Below are 18,694 nucleotides of genomic sequence, written 5' to 3'. Positions count from 1 at the left end.
ATGTTTTTGTTTCTGACATGTTCAAAACATTTTTTATTATGGCTGCTCATGAAGTCACTCGTCTAGTGAGTCGGCACTCCTGTCTCAAAGTTAGGTGTATATATGTAACCAATGTATAACTTCACTTGTTTATATTTCAGTAAAATCATTGTCCATACTTTATTTGTAAAACTTGTCACTGTCACTTTATTTTTTAGATGCTTTTATTTTGAAAAGTACGTTTTATTTTGGTACTCTTGGCACCGGCACATTTCTGCAGACTCGTGCTACTTTCCTCAGTTAGCTTCAGGCCCCACTGAGGAGAAGTAAGTGGAACGAGTGGTGTCATAAATGTTGTATTTTATATGTTAATAGATTGTTTAATGTTACACTTCACACAAGCCAAACCTATTTGCAGTTAATATCTATATTTTGCCGTGTGTGACTGTAGTTTATATAATGTGCAGCGCTTCAAACAGTGTTTGGGAGCTTTCGAAAGTTTAGCTATATGCTAACCTAACATGTGCGTGTTTTCTTCCACTGAAGGTGTGAAGTTAGAAAGCTGATGAAGCCATTTCCTGCTTTAATTATTATATTCTGTTTTGCACAGGTATGTGGGTATTCTTTTTGTATTTTGTAACTGTAAATTGTATTGTTTGTTATGTAAGTGTAAATTAATGGTTATATTTGTGTATATTGGTTTACAAGGAAAAACTGGTTTGCCACCATGGATAGATGTATATCTGTTAATTGTATTATTTAGAACTCTGTATACTTTCCTGAGTTAGCTTCAGGCCCCACTGAGGAGAAAGAATAAATCCTGGTTGGCAAGAAAGAAGTCGTTCTCATTTACACAACATAACACAACGCAGAGATCACATGTGGCGTCAAACCAGACCGGTTACAGTGGTGCCGTCACCCGGATTCACAGTGCTTCAGACTGTTCCATCGTCGTTCCTGAGGCTGTGGATCAACACCAGCTTGGTCACCAGAGGTTGCTACACGCCACACACTTACTTTCATGTATTGAAGAGAAGGAATTAGATAGAGGAAACTGTTTTTTTTTTTTTTTTTTTTCTCTCTGTAATTATTTTTACATTCATTGTTTAGAGAGTACATTTGTCTTTTCTGTATTTTATTGTATACTGAATTTTGAAGTTTGGTATACAGGGTTAAAAATGACATATGTTACTGGTAAAATGGATGAGGACAATGTTCTAACTGACAGTTTTAGTTTCGGTTTTGGAAGAGGGAAACCCATCAGCGGGTACCCTTTTATACCAGTCAGAGGTACAGCTAATGTAGATTCGCCAGCTTTTTGTTCTACTCGCTTGCCAGGTCATGTAGCATCTCCTCAGAGTGTGGAGGATTCACATTCAAGCCTTCCAGATACAAATGATGCAGCTTTAAATAACCTGATAACACACATTGCTCAGCAGGTAGGACAGACTATAAGAGATCAGTTAAGGGGGGAATGTGAAGAGAGGGGTGTTGGAGCCACACCAGCTCAGAGTGGTGTTGGCCAGTTACCCAGTGACCACACTTACCTCAACTTGACTGGTGCAAAGTTAGTGTTGCAGTCAGATGTGAGAGAGCCTCCAGTCTTCAGAGGAGATGGATCTGACAAGAATACAGTCTGTGAGTGGGAAGAGTTAATGGGAGTGTATTTCAGGAAACGAGCCACACCTCTGAGAGAACAGCACATTGAGATAATGTCTAAGTTAATGGGCAAGGCTAAAGACATAGTGAGGATAACTCTGAGGAGCTGCCCATCCATGAAGCCTCAAGATAACCCACAATTGATCTATGACATCCTCAGACAACACTTTAGTGATGTGACCTATTCATGTATGCCCATGGCTGATTTCTACAGTACAGTTCCAGTGGCAGGAGAGTCCCCCGTAGAGTACTGGCTTCGGCTAAACAAGGCAGTTGATGCAGCGGAGGAGGGCTTGAAGAGGCTAGGGCGGAAGATGGAGGATTCTTGTCAGGAAGTAGCGATGATGTTTGTCAAATACTGCCCAGATCCCACCCTTGCTGCTGTTTTCAAGTTTAAGGCACCAGATAAGTGGACAGCTAGTGAAATCCAAGAGCATATTGATCGCTACCACACTGAAATGAAAGAACAGGTGCTTTCCAAATCAAAGAGAGTTAAACCAGTGACAGTTCATGTCCAGGTTTCCGCACCTGACGTTTCAGAGATAGTATGTCACCCACGGGAGCCATCTATGCAAGGTGAGGACAGCACAGCATCCAAGCCCTCTTGTAATGATGACTGTATGAAAATGTTAGTCAGTTTATTTGACAGAGCATTGTCACAGAACAACCAGGTTACACACAAACCACTCCCCTCTGATCCATTTCAACCGAAAGCCTGCAGGGTCTGCCAGTCTCTAGATCATTCCACCCTTGCACACTGCAGGCAGAAACGCCTCTGCTTAGTGTGCTTCGAGCCAAACCACATCAAGAAGAACTGTCCTAACCGTCAGGCTGGCCGAGGTTCTCCGGCTTTCCCGCCACAGAATTCTCAACCTTTAAACTAACTGGCCCGCATTTAGTGAGGGAATGTGTGGGAAACAGAGAAGAAACCCTTAACAGTGGTGATATTGAAACTCATTATATAAAAGCATGCGCAGCAGCACCAGCCGATGCTAAGGTAATAGTGCAAAATACACAGAGAGTGGGCCCTTTTGATGAGTTGTTTTACACCCCTGTTAGCATTAACAACACATTTCAGGTGCAGGGGATGCTTGACTCTGGTTCCATGGCTTGTACTCTCAGCGAGCAGGCAGAGCAGAAGATGTTGAGTGAGAATATACTCTCAGAATCCATTCCTTTGACTCAAGAGATTGTGCTAATAGGCTGTGGAGGGACACTTAGCAAACCCAAGTGTATGTACGAAGTGGAAATGAAACTGTATGGGGAGAGCTGTATCGTACCTGTCCTTGTGGTGCCTGGCCAACGAGATGACTTAATCATAGGCACAAATGTCATCAGATTTATCATGCATCAGCTGAAAATAACCAGTGACTATTGGCGCCTGGTTTCCAGTGGAAATCTTCTCCCAGAGTGTGAACAGTTCCTTGATCTCATGGCAAACTCATCCAGGTGGAGAGGCGAGGAGCTTCCAGACAGAATCGGGACCGTTAAACTCCAGCATGCGGTTACGCTGTTGGCTAAGAAAGAACATCTTGTTTGGGGTAAGTTGCCAAATAACGCTCCCATGTCTCCAGGCAGCACAGTAATAGTTGAGCCCACCTCATCCAAGTGCATGCCTCGTAACATCATGATCGGTCGTGTTATTACACCATTGTGGGGTGACAGATGGATCCCAATGAAAGTCACAAACGTGTCAGACAAGCCTATCACCCTGAAAAGAAACAGCAAGTTGGCCGACGTGTTCCCCTGTCTAGCTGTTGAAGAGTTTGAGGTTTTTCAAGGTACCAGCCAACTCAACAACGTTAAGGAGGAGGAAAGTCATGGCAAGGCTAAACCTACAGATTTCAAGCAGCGACTACAACAGGTTGGACTGACTGAGGTTGATATCGATCAGTGCCAGGCTGGCCAAGGAGGAAAGAAGAGGTTGGTCGCGCTGCTTGAAAAGTACAATGACATTTTCTCCAAACATGCTCTGGACTGCGGTGAGGCAGAGGGCTTCATGCACCGCATCAGGCTCACTGATGAGAGACCATTCCGTCTCCCTTACCGGCGGGTGCCACCAGCCCATTACCAGAAACTGCGACAGGTCCTTTCAGAAATGGAAGAACAGGAGATCATCAGGAAGTCAGTAAGTGATTATGCCTCTCCCCTTGTACTTGTGTGGAAAAAAGATGGCAGTTTGAGACTCTGCACAGACTTCAGGTGGCTGAATGCAAGGACGCTCAAGGATGCGCACCCATTACCACACCAGTCAGACTGCTTGGCTTCCCTGGGTGGGAACACCTCAGCACAATGGATCTGACCTCTGGCTTCTATAACATCCCAATGGCAGAGGAGGACAAGAAATACACTGCATTCACTACTCCAATGGGACTGTATGAATTCAACAGGATGCCCCAAGGTTTGTGCAACAGTCCTGCCTCATTCATGCGCATGATGCTCAGCATATTTGGAGACCTGAACTTCAGCAGTTTGCTGTGTTATCTTGATGATCTGCTTGTGTTTGCTGCAACTGAAGAAGAGGCGTTGGAGAGGCTGGAGGTTGTTTTTCAGCGGCTCAGGCTTCACAACCTTAAACTGAGTCCAAAGAAATGCCACCTGATGAGATCTTCAGTCAAGTTCCTAGGTCACATTATAGATGGTAATGGAGTGGCTATGGATCCAGCAAAAGTTGAGGTCATATCAAAAATGTCAAAGTTGGACCTGATGGAAGACGATGGTTGCACACCATCAGTAAAGAGGATAAAGTCTTTTCTGGGGATGGTGTTCTACTATCAACATTTTATCTCTAACTGTTCTGCTATGGCCAAGCCACTGTTTGCTCTTACTGCAGGCCAAAAGAGACGAGGGAGAGTCAAACTAAACTCCAATACCGGCTCCTTCAGGAAACTGAAACCCTCTGATTGGACAGAGGAATGTGATGCGGCTCTTTGTAATCTGAAAGACAGTCTCTTGAGCTACGTCGTCCTCTCACACCCAGATTTCTCTCGCCCTCTGATTCTATCTATTGATGCCTCTCTGGACGGGCTAGGGGCCGTGCTATCACAGATACCAGCTGGTGAAGAGAAAGCACGTCCCATTGCATTTGCAAGTAAGACTCTCAGTGGCTTTCAGAAGAGATATCCCGCCCATAGGCTTGAGTTTCTGGCCCTGAAATGGAGTGTGTGTGAAAAATTTAGCCATTGGTTAAAAGGCCATGAATTTACAGTATGGACTGATAATAACCCTCTTACCTACATCCTGACGAAACCGAAGCTTGATGCGTGCGAACAGCGCTGGGTGTCTAGGCTCGCTCCTTACACATTCGACCTGAGACATATACCTGGCACCAAGAACATAGTGGCTGATGCTCTCAGCAGAGATCATTTCGCAAGATCAGTAAGCCACAGGCTCATCACAGAGCAGTACAGTCACCTTCTTGCTGAAGCCGAGGGTGTTAGTCACGACGGCATTCAAGACACTTTCCGACTCAAAGTCCAGTGTCAGCAGATGAAGAAGTTACCTGGTGGCAGCATTAAGTCTCAATCTGACCCCCTCATGTGTCACAGTGATTCTGTAGCTGTCAAGGCTCTTTTAGATGTTCATGCTCAGTGGGAGATTGCTGCCGAGACGAGAGCTGTGGAGTTGGCTCAGACTGTCCAGGATCTGTTGCTGCCGGGCCAAGACTCCCTTCCTGTGTTCTCGTTAGAGGAACTCAAGCACAGTCAGGAATTTGATCTCATTATTTCAAAACTCCTACCATTTGTGCTTCGCAACCGCCGTCCTTCCAGACGTGAACGATCAGGACTAGATGCCAAAGTTATGGTTCTCATCAAACAATGGGAGAGACTGAAGGTTCAGAATGGTGTCCTCTATCGGGTCACCAAGGATAATTTCAGTAAACAAAAGAGGCATCAGTATGTTCTGCCTGACAGTCTTAAAGAAAAAGCATTACATGGCATTCATGATGTTGCTGGGCATCAGGGACAGGCTAGGACCTTGCATCTAGCAAGACAGCGGTTCTTTTGGCCGAAGATGGAGTCTGATGTCAAAGAGTATGTCAAATGCTGTCAAAGGTGCATTCTGGCGAAGACACCAGAACCCTCGGCTCGAGCCCCACTTGAAAGCATCAGGACGTCTGCCCCCATGGAGTTAGTGTGCATAGACTTCTGGAGTGCGGAGGATAGTAAGCAGCACTCAGTGGATGTTCTTGTCTTGACAGACCACTTCACAAAGCTAGCCCACGCTTTTCCATGCACTAATCAGACTGCAAAACAGGTCGCCAAGAAGCTGTGGGATCACGTGTTTTGTGTGTATGGCTTTCCAGAGCGTGTTCACTCCGATCAGGGAGCTAATTTTGAGAGTGAGCTCATAGCAGAATTGCTCAAACTTTCCGGAGTCTCCAAATCACACACTACTGCATACCATCCAATGGGAAATGGAGGAACAGAAAGATTCAATCGAACACTTGGGAATATGCTGCGGTCTCTCTCTCTAAAAGAGAAACACAAGTGGCCTCAACAGATACAAGCTCTGACTTTTGCATATAATGCAACAGTACATGAAACAACAGGATATGCACCGTTCCAGCTTATGTTCGGCAGAACCCCGAGGCTCCCTGTGGATGTGATGTTCAAGCAAGTGTTGCATGATCCAGTGGTTGTTGATTACAAAAGCTATGCCAAAACGCTCATGTCACATCTTCATGAAGCAGTAAGAATTGCCCAAGAACACAGCATCAAAGAACAGGACAAACAAGCAAGTGGTTACAACAGAAAAGTGAGAGGCATTCACCTGAACTTAGGGGACAGAGTGCTCATTGCAAACAAAGGTGAGAGAGGAAAGAAGAAACTGGCTGACAAATGGAGTGCAATTGTGTACACAGTTAAAGACAGAAACCTGCAGACACACACATACAAGCTGGTGGACAGTAGTGGAAACACTAAGATAGTTCATCGAAACCCTGGTCTTAGACATCAGCTTTTTGCCTGTGGTGACAACTGGAGAAGAATTGTGTGATACTGAAGTGGAGGAAAGGTCGTATACGACTGATTCCCTGGACTCTTTGGAGGAGGAGGAGGATTCAAGAGGCAGGACCAGTACGTGGATAATGAGTGGATCAGAGGAAACCCGGAGTCAAATGATTATGAGTGAACGATCGTCTGAGGTGGATCAGTCAAGTCAGGGCATTCCAGAAGTGGACTGGTCTGCAGATGGTCCAATTCAGTGCTTCCCAAATGACCAGAACCGGTCCAGCAGAGACACTAACTTCGACAGTTTAGTTGCAGGGGCTGACTCAGACTCATCATTCATGTCACATGTACATTCAGGACACCTAAACACTCAGTCACATCCTGCAGACACAGGTCATGTCACAGTTACACAGGTACAATCGACAGTAGAAACTGAACCTGTAGTCAGGACAAGGGCAGGCAGGGTTAGCAAAAGAATCAATCGACTCATTGAGTCCATGGTCCAAAAGCCTTTTGATTTAAGGGGTTTTGTGAGTTCAGTTAACAAGAGATCTCAGTCACTACTTACACTGTTTTAAAGTGACAAGCTTGTAGTTTTTTGTTTTTGTTTGTACCTCTGATCTGGTAAATATGCCTTTTTAAGGGACAATGTCTAATGTATGTGTTTTGTGTAATATGTTACATGTTTGAGAGTAGCAGGGAGTTGTATGGTGTACAAGGCATCATATTAATCTAGGAGGGACTAAGGCTTGATCTCCCTTATGTTTTCTCTGAACCTATATAGTAGGTGGCTTTTACAGCCGATGGTAAAGCTAAGAGTTTTTCAGTTAACCCTGCACAAGTTTGATGTCAGTTGTCTTGGAGGTCAGAATGGTTTATTCAGAGGTACACTATGGTCTGGATTTTTGCGAAATATAGGAGGGGTGTATGTAACCAATGTATAACTTCACTTGTTTATATTTCAGTAAAATCATTGTCCATACTTTATTTGTAAAACTTGTCACTGTCACTTTATTTTTTAGATGCTTTTATTTTGAAAAGTACGTTTTATTTTGGTACTCATGGCACCGGCACATTTCTGCAGACTCGCGCTACTTTCCTCAGTTAGCTTCAGGCCCCACTGAGGAGAAGTAAGTGGAACGAGTGGTGTCATAAATGTTGTATTTTATATGTTAATAGATTGTTTAATGTTACACTTCACACAAGCCAAACCTATTTGCAGTTAATATCTATATTTTGCCGTGTGTGACTGTAGTGTATATAATGTGCAGCGCTTCAAACAGTGTTTGGGAGCTTTCTAAAGTTTAGCTATATGCTAACCTAACATGTGCGTGTTTTCTTCCACAGAAGGTGTGAAGTTAGAAAGCTGATGAAGCCATTTCCTGCTTTAATTATTATATTCTGTTTTGCACAGGTATGTGGGTATTCTTTTTGTATTTTGTAACTGTAAATTGTATTGTTTGTTATGTAAGTGTAAATTAATGGTTATATTTGTGTATATTGGTTTACAAGGAAAAACTGGTTTGCCACCATGGATAGATGTATATCTGTTAATTGTATTATTTAGAACTCTGTATACTTTCCTGAGTTAGCTTCAGGCCCCACTGAGGAGAAGTGTGAAGTTAGAAAGCTGATGAAGCCATTTCCTGCTTTAATTATTATATTCTGTTTTGCACAGAGAATAAATCCTGGTTGGCAAGAAAGAAGTCGTTCTCATTTACACAACATAACACAACGCAGAGATCACATGTGGCGTCAAACCAGACCGGTTACACCAACACTGAGTTATCTCTAACTCTCCACTACAGGGGTGGCCAACCAGTCAGAGGTTAAGAGCCACATTTTTTCTATGTTACTACAAAGAGCCACATCAAACACACAGTCACTGATACTGCTTGTTTCCGTTTTTTGTTTTCTGGAGACAAGATTTCAACCACGTCACTGATGCGTTTTTGTGGCATTGGGATATATATTTTTTAAATCCTCTGGAGCAGAGAGAGGAGCTTATTGTTATTGATTAATGCATCAGTGTTTCTTAGGGTCAAAAACACTAAACTCACAACTTAAAATGAAAGCGTTTAGTTTATTTAATAAAAGAGCACATGTTCAATGTGAAAAGTGACAGTAGTTATAGATTATTTGCAATTTGGTGCTATATATATATTTAAAAATAAAATGATATATATATATTTTTTAAAACACCTTGAATATCAGGGGGGGAGGCGGGGAGGCGGGGCTCCATTGGCGGGGCGCAGCGCCCCTCCAAGACAATGGTAGGGGAAACACTAGATAATGTTTAATCAACGATAGGTTTCCCCCCCCTCAAAGGTGATTGGTTCACTGCATCGCAGGTATTATTGTGATTGGCTCTTGGGCCACATCAAAATTATACGCGCTGTCATCCTCTCATACTGACACCACACATACACAACATACATAACACGGGACGAAAGTAACGGAGCGATTTTATCCGAGCCTAAACAACTTTGACCGGCCAAATTACGTCAGAATTATCAGCATTCAATACTTAACAGACCTACTAAATATCAGGTTTAACTGTCAGGAGTAGCTAGTGTTGTGACGATACCAACATTTTGGTTTCGATACCAAGTCAAGAATTGCGATTCCGATTCTTTTTCGATACTTTTCTTAAAAAAAGGGAAACAGTCTTAAATGTAATTATTGTGCTTTATTTCACACCAGAACCATAACCATAACACAAACTTTTAAACAATGAGAACAATAAATAAAATAAATGACAAGAATTCGTATTAAATAAAATTAATAAATGTCTTACAGACAGGCCTCGTGGTGTCCGTAGGCTTGCCCTCACTGTCAGAGATATAGCTCAAATACTTCCAAATTTCGCTTCTGGCGTCTTTTTTGTCAACAAGCCGAGGCGCAGCGGCAGTTGCACTCCCACTTGCAACCATGCTTCTCGTTTTCTCACATGCTCTGGCAGCTAGCGCGTGCACGAGAGAGGGGAGGCACGTAGAGCGTGCTTGAGAGGGGAGGGACTTAGAGCGTGCTTGAGAGGGGCGGGACTGCAGGCACGGTGCAGGGAGTGGAAGCAGAGCGCTGAACACACACGGCTCTTATTAAAACGGCGCTTTCTCACCGGAGTACTTTCCCCCGTCATTCTTAAAGTACCGATACTAATGAAACGGAGGAATCGTAACGTTTTTAACGGCAGGGTATCGCGGTACCTTTCAAGTATCGGTACACCGTGCAACACTAGTCAGGAGTCAGTGTCTCTCCCCCAAATTCACACATATAAAATTCGATATGAACTGAAGAGCCGCATGAAACTAGGCAAAGAGCCGCATGCGGCTCGAGAGCCGCGGGTTGGCCACCCCTGCTCCACTACAATATTCTTCTTCTTCTTCTTCTTCTTCTTCTTATTACTACTATTATTATTATATATGTAATATCTTTCACTTTTTTCACTTTTCATTTTTCAAATGAGGGTGCATAACGACTCAACTGAGGGTGCACTGCACCCTTATGCAACCCTGTAGAACCGGGCCTGGTGTGTTAAAAAGCTGGATAACATTTACATTATAGGAGGGCTTAAAATGTTTGAATTAAGTCCAACATTATAGTCGTATTTGCATAGATTTGTTTGGGTTTGACTCGGCAAAACCTCTCAGTATGAAGTTAATAACATAAGTAAAACGTCAGGGTTCAAAGTTCATGCTCTTTAAGAAATAAATAACTTGGTATACATCCATGGTCCAGTCAGGCTAGATAACAGCACAGTTTATCCACACACATGGATCTGACAGCAGAACGCCACAGTGTCCCTCTCAGTGACGGGAACCATATCCCACTGCTGGGATTGGGCACCTATGGAGACCCTCGAACGGTAAGAAGGATATGATATGTGTGTTTCTAGATCTATTTTACTAATGACAGCTTCACCAAAAGGACTCTCTATAATGCAGGAGTTTTTTTCTTGTAATGATTAGATCATGTTTAACAGAGAAATGTCAACACAAAGTGCAGCGCGAATCAATCGAATAATGAGTCGGGTCAAATAATGTATTCATTTTATTTTGATTTACAATAGACACCCAGAGGCACAGCACTTGAGTGTGTCAAGCTGGCCATAGATGTGGGTTACAGGCACTTCGATGGAGCATTGGTGTATTTCAATGAGCATGAAGTTGGTCAAGCCATTAGAGAGAAGATTGCTGATGGAACCGTTCAAAGAAAGGACATATTTTACTGTGGGAAGGTAATACGATTTGTCATTCTTCATTCTTCAGTGGTGTTAACTATATTTCAATCTTGTATAACTAGTTCCATGTTACTTTTCTCAGCTCTGGAATACATTTCATCCACCAGAGTTGGTGAGACCAGCTTTGGAGAGGACACTGAAAGCCTTAAAACTAGACTATGTGGATCTCTACATTGTTGAACTCCCTATGGCCTTCAAGGTACACCATTTGATCTCAGTTCTTTTAACAACCAGCCCTTTAGTGTCTGAACATTGACCTAAGATGGTCACACTGGTAGTGTTTAGTTTAGATAATACTCTGATTTACTCTGTCAGGTTTGAAGAAGATAATATTAATATTATAACTATTTGAAATAAAAGATAATAGATCTAGAAAGTATGGCAACACACACAGCTGCATGCACAATTTAATGTTTATTTTTAGTTATATGCACTAGATAAGATGCCAACACAATTGTATCAAACTGTTATATTTATGCATTGTAGCTACATAACACGTGTCAAATGTGGCTCATGATTAGTTTAAGGTTACAGAAAAGATAAGACAGCCATGTCGAGTATGTTTGCTCATGAACTCAAACTATCTGGCCCAGTTTATAGTTGGTATAAATCAGATATGTGTTGAGATGTGAACTTAACCAAAGCTGAAGCCAACTGCACCACCACACTCCAACATTGTACTGAATATGCACAAATATAGACCAAAGCACTATTGTTTATGCATTGTATGTTAATGCAAAAATAATGAATTTTGCTTAAATATTAGCCTGGAAAAGAGTTCTATCCAGAAGACCAGGATGGAAAACACATCTACCACCACACAGACCTCTGTGCAACATGGGAGGTGAGTTCCATTCAATTCCCAATTTCTAAAATGCTTTCACATCCTGCATTGAAATGTCTGGATATGGTAGTTTCATGACAAGCCAAGCTTCATTCAAAGATCTGTTTTTTCAGCTCGGCTGTGCTTCATATGCGATTCAACTCTCTCAGTACGTCTGTAAAGATAATCACTATCAGTCAGAGGATGTAAATCTTTTTCTCCTCAACAGGCTTTAGAGGCTTGCAAAGACGCAGGGCTGGTGAAATCTCTGGGAGTCTCCAACTTCAACCGCAGACAGTTGGAGCTGCTGCTCAACAAACCTGGCCTCAAACACAGACCTGTATCCAACCAGGTGATCCACACTAGTGTTCAGACCCCCACTGACATCACAGAAAGCATAGTATTACAGTAGTAAATCAGTATGTATTATAGACCAGTGGTTCCCAACCTGGGGGGCGCGCCCCCCAGGTTTTTTTTTTTTTCCTTTTTTTTTTTTTTACATATAATTGTAAGGCAATACATGATTGTCACTAAAAGTCTTGTCTCTACATTACAATAAAATATAAAAAAGAATTGACTAATTAATTTTAATAAAAATTCAAGTTAGTATTAAAGGCATAAAAAGACAGAAATGTATAATTCTTTCTTTAATATAAATGTTTCTTCTGCCCATAAAGTGTCCAAACCAGGCTTGTCTAGATAAGCGCATTTTTAAAACATAGTCATTGTCCATGCCGGTTTCAGTTGGATTATTTGTCACAGTTGCTCCAATCAGATCGGTCTCCTCCATTTTGTAGATTATTTACGACTTTTGAATCCACATAAACACATCGGCAAAATCCGGCTTACTTTGAGCATGTGTTTTAAACAGTTTAATCCCTTTGTGAATTGTTTCCACTTGCGCCGTCCTTTAATTTCTTCATACAGCGGGAATCCAAATTAATTAATCCTGAGTCCAATAACCATCACTCCAATAGTGCTCCTTAATTACGCTTTCATCCTCCTTTAACAAAATACTTCACATTCATCCAGTTTGAGACAGTAGTTGTAGCATTTTCGAGACTTTTAAACTTGAATTACCGCTGTTGCGCCAAGCCCCCCCCCTAGTGTGTGTGTGTGTGGTGGGGGGGGGCGCAACTTCCAACAGGAGTCATTTGGGAGGGCTCTTGGGAAAAAAGGTTGGGAACCACTGTAGACCATAAACAAGAGGGAAGCTATATTTTAGATATACGCGAAAGATCCCAAATTGGACCAAGTGTAAGTAGCTGGTAGAGCTGTGTGTATTCTTTGGGTTACTTGTATAGTTTGTTTTGAACTCAACAAACCTAGATCTTGTCACAATAGTCAAAGACTATATCATAATTCATATTTCTTTAGCTTTATGGTGTTAAAATTAGTTAATATTTCCCCTCTATGCCCACTATTATTCTGGCTTGTAGCGCAAAGGGTGCTGATGTAATGTAACAGTTTTCTTCCTAAATTATATATTTTCTTCTCACTTACCTGTAGGTTGAATGTCATCCATATTTCACACAGCCCAAGCTTCTGGAGTACTGTCGTCAGAATGACATAGTGATTGTTGGCTACTGCCCAATTGGCTCCTCCAGAGATGCCTCCTGGTAAGATATATGCACTTTTCACTGAAAACTGGTGTTTTGTCATGTGTTGTTCCTTCTGGTACTGTATTCATACAGTATATGGATAACATTTGAGTTCAACAACACAATCGTAAAATGTAAGTAATACAACAAAATATCTCTGCCACGCGTCAGCATCGTTTAAACCAACAACATTATTTCTGTTACCAAACCATTAACACAGCGATGCGACACCTAAACACTTTGATAAACGTCTCTCTCCTGCTTTTGTATTTTCCTCCTTCTCTGGTTTAGGGTGAATGTGAAATGTCCTCCCCTGCTGGAGGACGAGCTGCTTGTATCCATTGGGAAAAAATACAAGAAGAGCACGGCTCAGGTGGCTCTGCGCTTCAACGCCCAGAGAGGAGTGGTCGTGATCCCCAAGAGCTTCAGCCCCGAGAGGATCAAACACAACTTCCAGGTGGGTTTAAATAAATACCTTTTCATATATACATATTTATATATAAGTTTTTGTCAGTACGACAAGTTATTATATTTATTTTATATAGTAATCTTAAATGTATTTATATTATTTCAGTAAAAAAAATCATTTATTTTTCTAGATATTTGACTTTTCACTCACTGCGGAGGAAATTAAAGCCATTGAGGCGCTGAACAAAAATATCCGCTTTGTGGAGCTGCTGATGTAAGTATAAGCTTTAAAAGAAGTATATATTTAAGTGCGAGTTGAACCTAAAACTAACTATATTATATATTGTGTTTTTCTGTCTAAATACTGTTTTCAAAAAGACAAACAAGTCCACATCATTATGCTCGGAAAGCAACTTTTTCGTTGTTTCAACACAGGTGGAGCGACCATCCAGAGTACCCATTTCATGATGATTATTAATATGATGAATGACTCTTTATAAAACAAAGTATTGACTGATTTTGATTTTCAGCATCTTTATTTCACCATTAAAGTCTGGTACATGTCAACAGTGAACACTAGAGGGCTCTAGCTCACAGTAAATGAAAAGCACAACATAGGATAACATTTAGCTCAGATGTTTGATGAGGTCAAGTTATCTCATGCAGAATTTGCTTAGGGTTTACATAATATAAAAACCAAAAAACATGTATTGTCACTTACAGCTGAATTGAAATAGACGCAGCGTCTGCTTTTAATAAGGTTTGGTTAAAAAATAAGACTATGTGGAAAGAATGTTGAACTGGTTTGCTGAAATATTGATAGAGGTTTGTCTTTACAACAGTTGGCTACAAATGGCCGAATGATCACTATACCAGTTTACAGGAACATTTCAAAACAATCCAAGTTGACCAAAGTCCTGTACCTTGTTCAAGGTAATGCTGTGTTAGAGCAAACAACACAGATATAGAACAGGTAGTTATGTTAGTCGAAGAGTAGAGAAAGTAGAAAAAAAGCTATTTACTGTAGGGGAACAAAGATTTCATCTGTGCCGAATCTCCAAAATAAAGAACATCAGTAGTTGTAACAAATTCAAATCTGTTTGTTTTGTTGTGCAACCCTGTGACAATGAATGATTATTGATTTCTTAGATATAGTGTAACTGGAAAGGGGAAACATTTGTGAATATTGAGGATTGTGCAGGATGGATTCCAATTTGTTTTAGTATTATATTTTCAAAATGACTAAACAATTAAATAAGAGAGTACAATTAGACAAAAGGACCATGCCAGTTCATATTTATGGACGCATGATATACATTCTCAAAATAAACATCCTCTAAAGGAAGAACATTTACTGGGCGTAGCATTCTCATTTGTTTGAGCCGCAGTTTCTGTCTTCCAGATGCAATTAGCAAATATTTAAATTGAAGGCTCCATTGTTGCACTGTTTAAGCTAAATCTAACCCTAACACCCTGTCAAGAAATGTGATTAATGGGGGTTGCAGGTATTTACTTTTTAAGTGTCCGGAGTTTAAAACCTGTGTTGTCTTGCTGTCCAAACACTTCAGCCCCGGAGGAATTTAGGTTAAAGAATGTTGCTGAAAGACATCTGTGTGGTAACGAAGCAGAGGGGTGGGTGTTGTTTATTTGTATCCTATCCACCATTCTAAAACATCTATTCTAATTAGAAAGATAAACCTCATATTATACAAAGATTGAACAGAATGATGAACTGAGGGTGTCAACATTGAGAAGACTGTAAAAAATGACATTCTCTCACTGACCTGTATTAGGCTAATTTCGACAAACTTGATACTTATGTATGCAGAAGAAGTAAGAGTAAATATAGAAGAGCCATAACTAAATTAATGCATCTTGTTAAAAATAATTATTCACCATGTTTATGACTCCTATGCATTAAACTGAATCTTTTTAATGTTTAATTATAGTAAGATTTTTTGAAGATTACACACACCAGAACAAAGAATCGTGCAAAATATAAAAGCAGCTTAACCATTTTTGTGTAGTGTTATATTCTTCTTGTGCATAAGTAAAAACAGCAACCCGTCTGCCGGTGTTCTTCTTTAAAAGCACACTGTAATCTTTGTGTACACACCTTTTACCTACTTTAACTATCATGGCCAGTTCTCTCCAACGCTGGCATTCAAAAAAAGAGGGTTTTTCTAAGCAGCCAAAAGCTGTGTACTTTGTAGTTAGTGGCTTTATGCATATGTTTAGAGCATCAATCTCTCATGTCCCCTATGAGCAGTGATGTAAGAACCTTTCACTTATCAGTAAACCACTTATTTGACCAGGCCTCGTTTGAAAAGGGTTTGAGTAAATATTTGTATGTGCACAGTTGGTCATTTGATTTTGCAGAAACTTTAAAGTGGACGGTCTATTCATCTCGTCAGCCATCCAACATTTTGGTTTTACAAACATGCAGTCAAATCAAAATATCTGACGCTGTTTTTTTCCACTGACCACAGGTAAACCAATTGTATTGCATGCAATCTGGTCTAATATTAATCATTAACAAGCTCCGTGAATGAGGTCCTGCACTGCTGCTAATTTTAACTTCCCATTCCTGCAGACTCTAAAACAGATGATTTTACACATTTAATTTAACCGGCACATTTGAGTTTGATCAGAAGAGATGTACCATTAAGAGTACAATCTGAGCAGTGAACTGTGTCCGTAGAGAGTCATAGAACAGCAGGAAGCAGAGGAGAGAATGAAGAATTACAGGTCAATAATGAGCCGCCTTGAGTTGGTTGTTTTGTCTTCCTTTATCTTATTTTGTACATCCTTGGACTTTTGCAAGCATGACGATTGATCTGGATGAGCTACTAGCTTCCGATTTCTAAGAAAGAAACAGTTGTACAATGAGACTTTAAAGGTCTCCTATTATACTATTTTTAGGCATATAGTATAGGTCTCAGACATATAAAAAACATGTCAATTAAGTGTTTTGCTCAAAATACCAAACAGATCAGGTTTTATTTTCTGACACTTTGTGAGTTCCCTTACAGTACTCACAGGGGACACATATTTATGTACAAAAGACATCAAAAAGTGCATTTTGCATGATAGGAGACCTTTAACTGTTAATTAAAGGACCACTGAATGTTTTTTGTTGTACCTCCTTTTTTGTACATCCAGAACAGTTGTTTTCTTAAATTACAACTGAACCAATCATTTTTATAGATACACTGAACAAAAATATAAACGCAACACTTTTGTTTTTGCTCCCATTTTTCATGAGATGAACTCAAAGATCTAAAACATTTTCTATAAACACAAAATAACCATTTCTCTCAAATATTGTTCACAAATCTGAAAAAATCTGTGATAGTGAGCCGAGATAATCCATCCCACCTCACAGGTGTGGCATATCAAGATGCTGATTAGACAGCATGATTATTGCACAGGTGTGCCTTAGAATGGCCACAATAAAAGGCCACTCTGAAACGTGCAGTTTTGCTTTATTGGGGGGGTCCGAAAACCAGTCAGTATCTGGTGTGAGGGGTAGGGGTAGGGTTAGGGTAATGTTGTGAATCGAGTGGCCCATGGTGGTGGTGGGGAGGTTATGGTATGGATGACGAACACAGGCCACTCGATTCACAACATTACCCTAACCCTACCCCTACCCCTCACACCAGATACTGACTGGTTTTCGGACCCCCCCAGACCCCCCCAATAAAGCAAAACTGCACGTTTCAGAGTGGCCTTTTATTGTGGCCATTCTAAGGCACACCTGTGCAATAATCATGCTGTCTAATCAGCATCTTGATATGCCAAACCTGTGAGGTGGGATGGATTATCTCGGCTCACTATCACAGATTTTTTCAGATTTGTGAACAATATTTGAGAGAAATGGTTATTTTGTGAATATAGAAAATGTTTTAGATCTTTGAGTTCATCTCATGAAAAATGGGAGCAAAAACAAAAGTGTTGCGTTTATATTTTTTATTCAGTGTAGTTATCCATTTGGTACATCTGAGTTACCATACTCAATCTTAAAGGAAGATTTACATTTTGAAGTGAGTTAATCACTTTCTTGCGATAAGTTACAAGGGTTAAGAAGATAGGTGTTATTCTTCTCAAATAAATGCAAGAAAGTGCTAAACGGGAAAGATAGTTTCATAAATGTGACAAATGAAATTGTAGCACTGAGGTTATTAATTTATTTAACAAAATGAACATTTGGATTGTTGAGCTCTTGCTCACACACGATCTTCAACAACACACAAGATTTTAAATTTGAATAAGTTACTTTATAGAAAAAAGGGACTAAATATTTGAAGACACTTATTTTTGTAATTCCTCAGTAACTGAATAAACAGATGTGTTCAGTCTAAACTGCCACAAATCTAATGTCAAGCCGACAGCTTTCTTTTTATAGAAAGCTAACGTGACCGTGTCTTGAATTATAATTTGACTTGAGGTGGGGGATGGGGATTTTACAAAAAAAAGGCCTCACCCTGAAATATTTCAGACAGGAAAAGCAGAAGCACATCACTCCCCCACCTCCATAAAGACCCTCTGGATTGTGACCTTCTAAGAAACGCCATGAACCGGGCCACTCTGGACCCCTGCTGTGGGAAAATGTTCTGAATGGGCTCCTGGGTCTGTGGGGGGAATAAAGACTCCTTTCCGGGGGCTGAATTAAGGATGTTTTTGGAGCAGGGGCTTCATGAAGCAGGAGTGATGTTTTAATTACACTCAGGCAGGAAAGATCACTGACATTTGGGAGACATTTTTAGCAATTTTGGTACACACATTTTAGTTTACATGCTTTGCAAATGATGCTTTTCTGTATGTCTCAGAAACAGATTAGATCATCGCACATGTGCATACACATGTGCATGCCTGATATATAATCTAAGGGGCCACCTAAACACAAGTGTGACCAGCCTCCCCTCCATTCTCCCGGGTTGCTCTCTGGGCAGAAAGGCCCTGGGAGAATGTGTGTGTCAAAAGGTTACGCAATCAGCCCACCATGCTGAGACAGCACAGACCTCTAGTGTGC

At 40.9% G+C, this 18,694-nt stretch overlaps 2 protein-coding genes across 6 annotated transcripts; both read left to right on the top strand.

Moving 5' to 3' along the window:
- Nucleotides 1–525: 525 nt before the first annotated feature.
- On the top strand, nucleotides 526–15,605 carry LOC117547848 (aldo-keto reductase family 1 member D1-like). 5 transcript variants are annotated; one of them, XM_034218730.1, is made up of 12 exons: nucleotides 526–589; nucleotides 887–973; nucleotides 7,938–8,004; nucleotides 10,329–10,455; nucleotides 10,660–10,827; nucleotides 10,913–11,029; nucleotides 11,597–11,674; nucleotides 11,883–12,005; nucleotides 13,163–13,272; nucleotides 13,546–13,711; nucleotides 13,854–13,936; nucleotides 14,041–15,605. In XM_034218730.1, exons 4-12 carry the CDS (start codon nucleotides 10,363–10,365, stop codon nucleotides 14,138–14,140), a joined length of 1,038 nt encoding a protein of 345 aa, XP_034074621.1. In that variant the 5' UTR covers nucleotides 526–589; nucleotides 887–973; nucleotides 7,938–8,004; nucleotides 10,329–10,362; the 3' UTR covers nucleotides 14,141–15,605. The 5 variants fall into 5 exon arrangements, with proteins under 5 accessions (XP_034074621.1, XP_034074620.1, XP_034074622.1 ...); XM_034218729.1 differs by lacking the exons at nucleotides 526–589; nucleotides 887–973 and adding an exon at nucleotides 6,589–7,720; XM_034218731.1 differs by lacking the exons at nucleotides 526–589; nucleotides 887–973; nucleotides 7,938–8,004 and adding an exon at nucleotides 8,205–8,265 and having other exon boundaries at nucleotides 10,326–10,455; nucleotides 13,190–13,272.
- On the top strand, nucleotides 1,116–8,296 carry LOC117547847. The gene is made up of 2 exons (XM_034218727.1): nucleotides 1,116–3,179; nucleotides 7,941–8,296. Exon 1 carries the CDS (start codon nucleotides 1,158–1,160, stop codon nucleotides 2,520–2,522), a length of 1,365 nt encoding a protein of 454 aa, XP_034074618.1. The 5' UTR covers nucleotides 1,116–1,157; the 3' UTR covers nucleotides 2,523–3,179; nucleotides 7,941–8,296.
- Nucleotides 15,606–18,694: the final 3,089 nt, after the last annotated feature.

The sequence above is a fragment of the Gymnodraco acuticeps genome, unplaced genomic scaffold (assembly GCF_902827175.1).
Source record: "Gymnodraco acuticeps unplaced genomic scaffold, fGymAcu1.1, whole genome shotgun sequence".
In the NCBI taxonomy this organism is placed as follows: domain Eukaryota; kingdom Metazoa; phylum Chordata; class Actinopteri; order Perciformes; family Bathydraconidae; genus Gymnodraco; species Gymnodraco acuticeps.
The sequence above is the reverse complement of the archived record's forward strand: the minus strand, read 5'-3'. Positions and strand labels throughout refer to the sequence as shown.

Coding starts and splice junctions, on each gene's coding strand:
- LOC117547847 (XM_034218727.1), top strand. CDS start 1,158: ATGACATATGTTACTGGTAAAATGGATGAGGACAATGTTCTAACTGAC.
- LOC117547848 (XM_034218730.1), top strand. CDS start 10,363: ATGGATCTGACAGCAGAACGCCACAGTGTCCCTCTCAGTGACGGGAAC. Junction 12,006..13,162: donor ACAGACCTGTATCCAACCAG/GTGATCCACACT, acceptor ACTTACCTGTAG/GTTGAATGTCATCCATATTT. Junction 13,937..14,040: donor CGCTTTGTGGAGCTGCTGAT/GTAAGTATAAGC, acceptor GTTTTCAAAAAG/ACAAACAAGTCCACATCATT.